Source organism: Sus scrofa, chromosome 9, assembly GCF_054392235.1.
Source record: "Sus scrofa isolate SSC_HxYL_T2T_F1_AM1 chromosome 9, Sscrofa_HxYL_maternal_Yorkshire_Landrace_v2.0, whole genome shotgun sequence".
Lineage (NCBI taxonomy): Eukaryota > Metazoa > Chordata > Mammalia > Artiodactyla > Suidae > Sus > Sus scrofa.
Window position 1 is genome coordinate 50,169,030 of NC_139391.1, and position 12,050 is coordinate 50,181,079.

The following is a 12,050-nucleotide window of genomic DNA, read 5'->3' on the forward strand; positions in this document are numbered from 1 at the left end:
TTTTCCTTTCTATATACATATGTGTGTGTGTGTTTGCTGCATATTTTTGCTGCTGCTACTATATTTCAACATCATGATCACACCTAGGAAAATTAATCATATTGTATGGAAGAGCAATCATTTCTGACAAGAGTGGTTAAGAAAACTACGATGAGTCAATAGGATGAAGCTAGTTCTGGAAAGACAGGCAGATGCCACTGAGGGGAGGCAGAAAGCTCTCCTGGTGGAGGGAGCGGCCAGAGTGGAAACCCCTCAGGCCCTGCCCACCGCCTGCCCTGCACCAGCCACCACCGCCCCCCCACCCCCCACCCCGCAACCACCCAGGGAACCAGGGAAGTTTCTCTTCTCTCTCTTTTGCCTTCCCTGCCCCAGACCTAGGCCAGCCCTAGAATCCCGCCAGCCAGCTGCCTTGATGAGGTCTTTGGAAAAGGAAAACCACATTCCCTCAGAGCTGTTAAATGACTGGTTCATTTGATGGTCTTCTCAAAGACAAACGTATATTTGATATTTAGAGCGTGCCCTGAAGTCTGGCACTTGCCATCAGCCTCGACGTGGATTAAATCATGATCTGCAACAGCGCCTGAGCAGAGCTCAGGGTGCATATCAGGAGCGAGGCACTCTGTGCTCTGGGAAAACGGGAAAAACAGGTCATCAGATAGTCAGATATTTTTAGGAGAAAGTTTTTGTGTGCCCAATTCTTGCCTCTCCTCATACCTAGAAAAACACTAAAATCCTTCGCGGGGATGTCTGCTCCTTGTGACCTTCAGGAGATCAGCAACAAACTTTCATAAAATGTGTGCTGCACGCACCTCCCCCTCACCTTTATCACATCTTGATGTTCCCCCTTTTCCTCTGTGGATGGTATTGCAGCCCAGTCTGTAGTTAAGGATAAAGAACATCACGGTCATCTGTGAATGCCGTCACCTCCAAGGGTGAGAGCCCGGTGAGTCCGGCAGGCTGTGAAAACTCAGGATACTGGCCCCATAGTGGTGCATCTCAAAGGAATGGTTTCTTTGAGCCCAGGCTTCTTTTGCTCCTGCTCCCTGCCCTCTGCTGTAAAAGCTCCTATATAATATATCCTATCTCCTCCCTCACAGCCTCGGAGCTGTTTCTCAGGGCCACCTGAGAGGCTGTCTCCCGGGCTTAAGCCCTGTTTTACTCCAGATAAAACTTAACTCTCAACATTCAGGTTATATTTCTTTATGTTGACAAGAGAAAGCCTGGAGCGGCAGGAAGGCAGCAGTGGTTATCAGTGGAATTTCAGATGTCTGGGAATCAGTGTGATGCCTTGTTATTTTCCCCCCAGGAGGTGAGTATTTGTTCCTGTAATCCTAAAATTAGGGTGTGGGTGCCAGGACCAGGGTGGCAGCCTGAGTCATGGGCTTCAGTTGCGGGGGCGGGGGGGGGGGGGGGCGGGTATAGAGCTTCCTCTTGCTTCCCTGTCTTGGGGTTGGTATTAGAGGAGGAGAGGCAGGAAGGGAGGAGAAAGGTGGAGTTGGGGGGACTGGTTGGAGGAGGGGAGGAAGGGAGGATGCAGGGCTAGAGGCGGGACAAGAGGAGAGGGGAAAAGGAACAGAGGAGAGGGAAACGGAGAGCCTTGTGCTCACAGAAGGTAGTTGAAGGCGTTTCCAGACTAAACACAGGCTGATTAAAAATTAACTCACCTCCCTTTCCCTCCGTGAAAAACTGTCTCAATTTGTACTTTGTGTGTATTTATTCACATTAAAAAACTGTATGGAGCGCTTCACCTGTCAGGCATGCAGGGACTACAAAAGGCGGTAACAAACCATTTGAAAGCTAATGATTGGACTTCCGTCGTGGTGCATCGGAACCGAATCCCACCAGGAACCATGGGGTTGCAGGTTCAATCCCTGGCCTCGCTCGGTGGGTTAAGGATCCAGCATTGCTGCGAGCTGTGGTGTAGGCTGCAGATGCAGCTTTGATCTGGCATAGCTGTGGCAGAGGTCAACAGCTGTAGCTCTCATTAGACCCCTAGCCTGGGAACCTCCATATGCTTTGGGTGTGGCCCTAAAAAAAAAAGCTAATGATTAAGGATACATTTATTTAGCAATTAATTGTTAAATCCACCTATTCAAGTGCATTACCTCCTGTGAGCCCTCTGAGTATCCAGGGAGCTAAGGTTATTGGCTCTTTTCAGAGAAGAGAAAGCTGAGGACCACACAGCTGAGGCCACATGGCTGGTGGTGGCAGCGTGGGACATGGGCCCACCTCCAATTTTAATTCTCTTCTCTTTCCCACACCAAAGGTCCTTTGCCTTTAAACTGACTGATTGGAAACAGAGAGGTCATGTGTGTTAAATATGGATGGCACAGAACTAGGTTGCAGAGCTAATCTGAGCGGACACACTTAGGATTTATAATCATCTTTCTAGCTGGGGTTCTGAACCAAAAGCAAGATGAAATTTTATAGAGAAAAGTGTTAGGGTATAGCTAGACACAAGTACAGGGTGAGAAAGACCCAGAGGACTGGGAGGCTACAAGGTTTATGCTGTCCACTAGTGTGATGTAACTGCTGAAAAAGCCCATGGATTTGGGGCTGCATTAAAAAAAGTTTAATGACCCAAAAATGGGGCATAACCACTTCATTGCCCTCTATCCTGGTCAAATAAACACACCTAGAACTTTTTTTTTTTTTTTGTATTTTTAGAGCCATACCTGAGACATATGGAAGTTCCCAAGCTAGGAGATGAATCTGAGCTGCAGCTGCCAGCCTACACCACAGCCACAGCAACGCTGGATCCTTAACCCAGTGAGCAAGGCCAGGGATCAAACCTGCATTCTCATGGATATGAGTCGGCTTCATTACTGCTTAGCCATGCTGGGAACTCCAACATCTAGAACATTTGTGTTTAGTTCAGATGCTTCACAGGAGAGGGATATTAACAAAAAGGTGGCATCCAGGTTGTAATCCAGGAGATAATGGGATCTAAAAAACATGTCATATGAGGAACAGTTGACACAATTATCATTGAAAAGTTAGAAAAAGCAACAGGGTAGTCCCTTCCAACATTTAACAGCCTGCAAAACAAGGAATAGGCTTACTGGGTGTTGTTCCAGAGAGTAGAATTAAGTCCAGATGGTGTAACAGAATTAAGCATAAAAGGATAAACTGGGAGATTTTCAACACCTCTTTCCAGTTCTGAAATGATAATGATTCTCTTACAAAGGATTTATTCCATTTGGCCTGAATATATGTTGATAGACTTTCTAACAGTCCCCACCTGATTTGAGAATATGCTGTATAATTTGGTGCATTTTCCATTACTGCAGTCACTCAAGTGGGCGCATGTTAGGCGCTGTGACAGGGACCCTTATGTGTGGATGTTGCACTCAATATTTCATGTCCTTCCTGACTGTAACATTCTATGAAATAATTATCTAGTGCTTGGTATAGTCAAGGCACTGTCCTAGAATACAAAGTGAAAGATACAGATGTATACTATTAGCTGTCAATATATTTTGTCAGCATCAATTAGCTCTTATACAATCTATACACATGGTCTAGCTTGCTCCACTCTCAACATTATTTTTCAAAATCCTTGAAGGGCTCTTCAACAGAATTAAAAGAAACTGGCCCTGGGCAACTATTGCATTTCTTTCTTATCTGTGGATATTTTAATCCGCAAGGGGGCAGAATTTACTTAGGATTAGCCATGCCTCATCCTGAATATAGTTCTTATACTATTAGTAAAAAGTATGAAAATTGACAAAGAATTATAGGCTATCTTGGATTTAAATTTGATAAGCACTTTGTTGCCATTTGTGGTTATACACTAAATTTCCAACGGTATGCATTTAGTTTCCAAAGGGCATGGAAAAAAATGGAAATCTTAGAAAATAAGGTCAGGCATTTGAGAGAAACTTTATTAAAGGAAGAAAAACATATGCCTTTTTCATAACTCCAGGTCACTGGTTATGGATGTTTACTTTGTCTAAGACCAAAGAACCCTTATTTTTATTGCAGAATTTATTATGAAAGAAATCAATCACTCACATGTTGTGAAGTTCCCTCTGCAGAGAGTCAGTAAGGAAAGGCAAGGAAGAAAGGAAGAAAAATCTGTCCCAGATGGCCTGGGGGGAGGGATCAGCAGAGGAACCCCCAGGGTCCTTTCAATCTTGACGTTCAGCCTTTGTTCTAGGCCAGGAATTTACTGAATTACAAAACCCTAGAATGCTCTGGTTCTCTGTAATCTAGAATCTCAAGTTTGGGAAGTCCCAGAGGGTCATCTCAGGCGAGCATTGCCTTGCCATTAAGCCTATTTCATATTTAAAACTAATCTGCTGAAACATATCAAACTGTTCAGACCTTCTCATTATCACTGAGAAACTGCAGTCTCAGCAAAACTGTTACAAGATCTTGACATGTCTGTTAGTATCAAACTGTTAATTATTGTACATCATAAGATATCATGAATACTGATTTCTACAGCATTTCCCTAAACGAACACCTTACCCATGAAGCTTCAGCTTCTGGGGGCCACAAACTAACAGGGACATTGATGAAACCATGGCACCCAGAAGGGGGTAGCCAGGCGTGCACAACTGTTTGAAGAATATGAGGGGCTCTCCTGTTACCATCCTAGGTGATGCCAGGGTACAAAGCTGAACGGCATTGTCTTTTGTCTATGAGGATGTCCCAATAATAAAGAAACAAAACAGGCACCCAACAAATCCAGTTCAGGACAGTGTGTGATCAATATGAATGTGAGGGCCAGATGTGCTTGAGGAATTTAGAGGAGGAAGTCACCAAGGGGATCGAGGATGCTTCATAGAAAAGGAGGTATTTATTTAACCTGGGCCTGAAGAATAGGTTGGACTTTTGGCAGCTCCAGTGGAGAGGCGATGATGTGGCAAAGACTGGCAATGGCAGCCTGACTGCTTAGGAAATGAGTTGCCGAGTTGACCTCAGGATTCAGCAGGCTAGACCATCACCATGGAGCCTCAGACCTGATAGCTCCCCACAGCCCGGTCAGTAACATCACATAATCACCATGCAAGCTCTACCACTGTCATGTACCTGGGGGTTGACTCTCTGGCAGTAATGTTTTATCCTTATTTCTCCAGTAATAATTGTCAGGGGAAGGCTACCAATCTAGTCTCCAGGAATCACTCTGCCACAGAATTATTCCAGTTGTCCCTCAGAATGCTGTTCTCAGTAGTGTGCTTGTACATGTTCTATGTACGTATTCATGTTCACATATGCAAGGAAACACACACACACACACACACCTGTCTAGGGACCCCTACACGCCTGCCCATGTCAGGATGCAGATCAGACAAGAATGTAGCCTTTGATGCTGAGACTCCGAGAACTAACCTGTTTCACTGACATGCCTATTTATAGCCTCTATCTCATTCCAAATGCTAAGTCGCTTTCTAAATCTAAATCTTTTATTACCTTTGGCAGAGAGTCGACCAGAGGAGAAAATTAAAAATAGACACAGGCTGGCTATTGAGGGAGCAGTAGTCAATTTTTAGGGATTCATGCCATAGAGAATTGAGATTATGTGGATAATTAAAACCCACTGATAAAGCCTCAGTTCAGCCTTTAACTTTATGCTTCCCCCTCTACCTTCCCATCAAAGCTAATGACAGATGACCAGCATGAACTTCATCCCATTCCCCCTCCCTCACAAGGGGACAGACAAAAGAGCCATGAAACAAACAAAACTATAGTATGAATTTGTCACCCAATATATTTACTCCCCCATAGAAACACTCATCAATAATAGTTAACAATTTTGAATGCTTATTATGTATATACCATAGTTATCTCTCTCTTTTTTTTTTTTTTTTTTTTTGCCTTTTGTCTTGTCTTTTCAGGGCCCCACCCACGGCATATGGAGGTTCCCAGGCTCGGTGGCAATCGGAGCTACAGCTGCTGGCCTATGCCACAGCCACAGCAACGCCGGATCCTTAACCTACTGAGCAAAGCCAGGGATTGAACCTGAAACCTCATGGTTCCTAGTCAGATTCATTTCCACTGCGCCACGACGGCAACTCCAGTTATCTCCATTTTTAATGTCAAAAATTCTGTGAGGTAGGTATTATTATTATTCTCATCCTATAGACAGAGATGCTAAGACAGATTAATTTGCCCAAATCACACAGTCAGGAGTAGAGTCATGATTCTAATCCAGCCATTTTCTCCAACACCCATACCCTTAACAGTATATTATACAGCCTCTCAGGATATATATTTAACAAAAATTTTAATGATCTAATGTAATGCTGGTATTCTGCTGAGTTTCTACAAACCTCACATCTTTCCTACTCTTGATCATATATAGAAATGCTTCTCAATCTTTGCTCCCATTTTTCCATATACATCAAACTCTACTAGTATTTAGAATAAACACTGCGATTAAACCAATGGTATTTTAGAGCAGGCTTTTAGAAACTAGACATGATCAGAGTTCCCTGGTGGCCCAGCAGGTTAAGGACCTGGTGTTGTCACTGCTGTGGTTCGAGTTGCTGTTGTGGATTCGAGCCATATCTGCAGCCTACACCACAGCTCATGGCAATGCCAGATCCTTAACCCACTGAGTGAGGCTGGGGATCGAACCCACATCCTCATGGATACTAGTTGGGTTCCCAACCTGAGGAGTCACAATGGCAACTCCCTGTATATTATTTGTTACAAGCAATTAAATTATTCCAGCCCACACTCAAGGAGAAGGAAATACCAGGAGGCAGAAATTCTGGGAATGATCTTAGAGGCTGCCTACTATATATTTTAATAAAATTTTAAAAAATTATACATTAGCTTCCCTACTTCCCCACATACAGTGATAATCACTATTATATAGAATTTAAAATGCTTTAAGAATTCACAAATTTTTTTGGTAACCACAGCATCCCTCGGGGGTAAGTTATGACATAAATTCTTCATTCAGTTTTATAGAAATGCAATGACAAGCTTGATATTACCACTTTTATGTTTGCATAGCACTTTTTAGATGTTACATTCTTTCCCGTATGTATTTTGAGTTTTATTATGCAGAATAAGTGGGAATTGTAGTTTAGTATTAGTCCATCTGAAAATACTCTGCAAATTATAAAAATGCTTTATAATATTAATAATACCCAGCATTAATTGAGTGCTTACTATATACGCCAATTGCTATATATTAAGAAATATATACATACATACACATATATATATATAAAAATTCATTTAATCACATAACCCTATGAAGCAGGGTTTGCCTCATCTTACAGAGCAAAACCTAAGACTCAAGAGAGATTAAATAATTTGCTAAGATCTCAGACTAACAAATTCAACTCAGTCTGACTTCAGACCTCCCATGCTCTACAAATGATATAAACTATGCTCTTCATATTATTCTGGTAATAAATTTTCCTAGAATATGTCATGGGGAAATTTTTACAGAAGCTGTGCCATCCTAATATCAAGGAGGAAAAAGAAATTATCTTCAAAGATTATGGCAGGTAGAATGTGAATGACAGTAATTTCCCCAAATGGCATTTGTATCCAAAATTCAAGAATACAGTCTTTCTCCAAGAGACTAATGCTACTAACCTATTATCACTTGGATAAAGTGCTGGAAAATATCCTTACTAATATGTTCATGAAAAGGTGACCATACAATTCACTTAACACAGACTCTTTTTAAAGGGCTTACAAATAACTAGTGCATTTAGATAAGATCTTAAGGACTGCAGTAAGCTTTGATTTTCTTCCTACATCAAATACCTGAGCACAACTCTCATCAGGTGGCTTAGCTCATGCCTTGCAGGAAACATCTCAGAGGTTTGAGGTTCTCATCTCCCAGAGACGGAGAACAGTAATTAAAAACCTGGACCTCGATCTTTATGCTACTTAATGATGGTAAGCAGCTAAGTCGTAAACCAGACTTCAGCTCCTCGAATTAAGGTGGCAAGAGGAGACCTAGCATTGCAATTTTTTTTTTTTTTTTCTTTTTAGGGTCACACCTGCAGCATGTGGAAGTTCCTGGGCTAGCAGTCAAATCTGAGCTGCTGCTGCTGGCCTATGTCATAGCCATGGCAACGCCAGATCCAAGCCCCATCTGTGACCTACACTGAGTGAGGCCAGAGATTGAACCCACATCCTCATGGATACTAGTCAGGTTCTTAACTTGATGAGCCACAACGGGAACTCCCTAGCACTGCAATTTGGCTCCACTTACCCAGTGTATATCCTTGCAGAAAATGTCAGGTCTCAGCAAGGGAGGATTTGCAAGGCCAAAGAATTTCCCCTAACTTTACTTCCTTCCTGTCACTCACCAGTACCCAAATGACTCAAATGGCTGCTTCATGCTTATTTATTCTTTCATTCACTCATTTATTCAAATGACCTCATGATGAGTCTTGGCTTTGGCTTGCCAGAGGATTGTCTTCCAAATGATCTTTACAATTTTACCAGGGCAGTAAATGGGTTCTGGCTGATCTCCCTTTCTCCCTGCCTACTCCAGGCTTACAGGAGGGGAGTGGAGAACCCGAAATCACCCAAGGGCTTTTGATGGTTCCCAGATCTAATTGATTATTAGCATCATTTAAAAAGTGATTTTTTTGATTCGAAACTTTTTGGAATGTTGTAATATAAGAACAAAATGATGTAAGTGAAAGGTAAGTCTCTCCGCCACACCTGGCCCTCAGTTTCCCGCCTACAGATAACAATTGTTACCAGTTCCTGTGGATTCAGTGTCTTACACTTGACTCCTGGTTTGGTTGCTATGGAATGTTCGGTTGGATACAGTTTTTGCTCAAATTCCAGAAGGCATTGCTCCATTGACTTCTAGCTTCCAGAGTTACTACCGAAAAGTCTGATGTCTTCTTTTTTTTTTTTTTTGTCTTTTCTAGGGCTGCACCCGAGGCATATGGAGGTTCCCAGGCTAGGGGTCTAGTGGGAGCTGCAGCTGCTGGCCTATGCCAGAGCCACAGCAATGCCAGATCCGAACCGCATCCGCAACCTACACCACAGCCCACGGCAACGCCAGATCCTTAACCCACTGGGTGAGGCCAGGGATCGAACCTGCAACCTCATGGTTCTTAGTCAGATTCGCTTCCACTGCACCATGACAGGAACTCCTGATGTCATTTTTAATTCCAGTCTTTTGTAAATAACCTCTTGTTTTTCCTCTGGAAGTTTTTAGGGTTTTATTTCATCCCTAGAGTTGTAAAATTTTGCTAAGATGGGTTTGGTTGTAGGTCTTTTTTTTTCCCTATTCATTTATTGTTAAGCAATTTAATCTGAAAACTCATTTAAATGTCAGGAAATGCTATCATACTATTTAAAAGTAATTCCTTCCATTTTTTCTTCTTCCTCTTTGTACACATATGTGCTGGATATTGGACCTCCTGGGTCGATCCTCTCATTTTCTTATCTTTTTCTCATGTTGTTTGAGTTGTTCCGAGAGATTTTTTTTCCAAAAGATCTCTTAGAGGTCATTAAAATTAGCCATTCAAATATGTTGAGTACACACTTCTTTCTGGCTGTATAACCTTTGACAAGGTCCTTAGCCTCTTTGTGCCTCAGTTTTCTCATCTATAAAATGGGGGAAATAATAGTACCCAATTCATAGGTATTAAATGAGGATTAAACCCTGCAATGAGCATTGACTTTAAATACATCCCTGGTGCATAGTAAATGTTCAATAAATATTGTTACTACTCCTTTTTTTTGGCTGTGCCCATAGCATGTAGAAGTTCCCAGGCCAGGAATTGAACCCATGCCATAGCAGTGACAAAGGTGAACTCTTAACCACTAGGCTACCAGGGAACTTCACTATTTTTTTTTTTTTAAGGTTTTTTGAAGTATAGTTAATTTACAAGGTTGTGATAACTGCTGTATCCACTATTTTTCTTATTAATCTGTTCCTTTTCCATAACATTCTACAATTTCTACCCTTATGCCCCTTAGGATATTGATCACAGGGTTCCTTCTGTTGTCTCTGTCTTTATTTGTTTTCTTCTTACTTTCCTCAAGTGTCTCAGGTTGGAGAGATACCAAAAAGCTCTGTGGAAGAGCTGTGAGTGCACAGGGCTTTTTGCACCACAGATTTCTCTGGAGGCTTTTTTTATTGAGGGATTCCCACATGTTAGGGTCTGGTGGCTTTTTCTCTAAAGCTATTCTCTTCCTCCAGAGAATTCTCAAGGCATCCATCTGTTAGTGGCAGGTGGGTCACGGCTGCCAGTGATCTGTGAGCTGGGTGGCCGGCGGGGTGGGGGCAGGGGAAAGGGGTCTGGGAATCCTGTTCAGAATGCAAATCCAACAGCCTCAGAGAAAAGGCCTCCAGACCCTGACTTTGGTAACCTCTGTGTTTACAGTTTGGCCTTCTGCTCTTTGCTGGGCCTGATGTCTGTGAATCTGCTTCTCCAAGCTCCCTTCTCCTGTGGGAGCAGGGAGGACTTGGGGCTTCTCTGTTGAGGGGGCAGAAGGAGAAAAATACCTTTTTTTTTTTTTTGCTTTTTAGGGCTGCACCTGAAGCATATGGAGGTCCCCAGTCTAGGGGTCAAAATGGAGCAGTGGCCACCGGCCTACACCACAGCCACAGCGACGCCAGGTCCGAGCCATGTCTTTGACCTACACCACAGCTCACAGTGAAAAAGACCTTTTAAACAGATCCCCCAGCTTTAGGAACATACCTCAGCTCAGTTTTCTCCTGAACCAACGTAGCTTCAGTTCCTGAACCTTCCAGAGCGGGCTCCCCTCCAGAAGCAGCGTGTTTCAGCCCCCAGGACCTGTAAGTCAGTTCTCTCCTCATCTGCGTCCCTTCATCCAAATACCTGTCGACATGTCTCTCTCCCCTCTATTTCCTCCCCCATTCTCTTGTCCTTGGCGGATTTACAGCTATTTTATGCCTTTACTTCCATCTGCATGGCATTTGAGGAGGAAACAGAAAAACACCTGTGTTCAACTCCCTACCAATAAGTGACTGGGGGCAGGGAACAGCCCTTGTCTTCAATTTTCTCTGCTCCACATTTGAGAACAGCTAACAACTTGGGAACACCTGTGGCTTTTTAGCCTCCTACTTCTGTTCAACAGATAGTCATCTTTGCGACATTACCATCTAACTGTGTGCCCCACAGGAAGATCCTTCGGGAACAGAATTATGTGTCCTTGTCCTCAGGCAACTCCCGAAACAGCGGCGGGGGCGGGGGGGAGGGGGGGTGTCACAGCCCTGCTGGAAAGCATTTCTGCTGCAACCTCCTGTGCTGCAAGCCACAGAAAAGGGGAAAGGATGTTTTTTGTCTTCCCCATAGGACCTTGTCTGAGAGCAGGGTACCAGAAAGTGGGAAAACAAGTCTCATCTGGAATGAGGAAATGATCAGCATTTTGTTAACCTATGGAACCCATAGAGAAAAAGGGTGTGGGATTTTTTTCAATGTCTTTCTTTTCGTTCCTTCCGTCCCTCATGCTCACCAGACATGTTGTGTTTAAGCTATTTTGGTTTGGATTGGGGAAAAACAAATCCAGGCTTTCAGAACGCATTAAGGAAGTCCAGACACCTCTAGGGACAAAGCCATCCTGCCCAACATAAATGAAGCCCTGTTCAGCCCAGCACCCTCCGGCCTCCAATCTCATCTCTTTTGCTGTGCTTGCAGCTTAGAAACCCTACAAGAGACTGAGGCCTTCATAGGAAAAATATTTGTTTAAAGCTTTCATTTTTCTCTGTGGTCTTTAAAAGCCACTGTGGTTCTTCGTCCCGGAATCAGCTTTTCTGGGCATATCATGTTTGCCTCCAGCTGTGACCCTTCTAGGGGCATGAACCCTACAGAACTCTAGCAGAGATCTGAAGATTTTTTGTTCTTGAGAAATTGGTGGGGAGCCCTGCCAGGAGCTGCCTGGGACACGCAAGCAGATTTCCTTAACCGCTAACTCCTGTGTCAACCAGTGAGCCAACAGTGTGAGCACGTTAGGTTCCCACTGGTCACAGGGATTCTGTGAAAGAGACGAGGGTAGGATTAACATGGAATTCCTAATTCCCGCCCTCACCGAGTACCCAATATAGTTATAAGTTGTGTGAAAGATCAGAATACCATGAG

General features: G+C 43.4%; 1 protein-coding gene across 5 annotated transcripts in view; it reads right to left on the reverse strand.

Annotated features, from left to right (window-relative positions):
- The window catches only part of CLMP (CXADR like membrane protein), a 103,379-nt gene that overhangs the window by 34,201 nt on the left and 57,128 nt on the right, over positions 1–12,050 (reverse strand). The window contains exon 1 of one of the 5 annotated variants that reach the window (XR_014815478.1): positions 821–982. The exons of 3 other annotated variants lie outside the window; for them this stretch is intronic. Coding sequence is in view for 1 of the 2 variants with exons in the window: in XM_021063024.2 (XP_020918683.1) it covers positions 821–908 (88 nt within the window). In the remaining variant the exon portion in view is untranslated. Of the gene's footprint in view, positions 1–820; positions 1,108–12,050 lie in introns of those variants that run through there. One more of the 5 variants, XM_021063024.2, reaches the window with a different exon arrangement.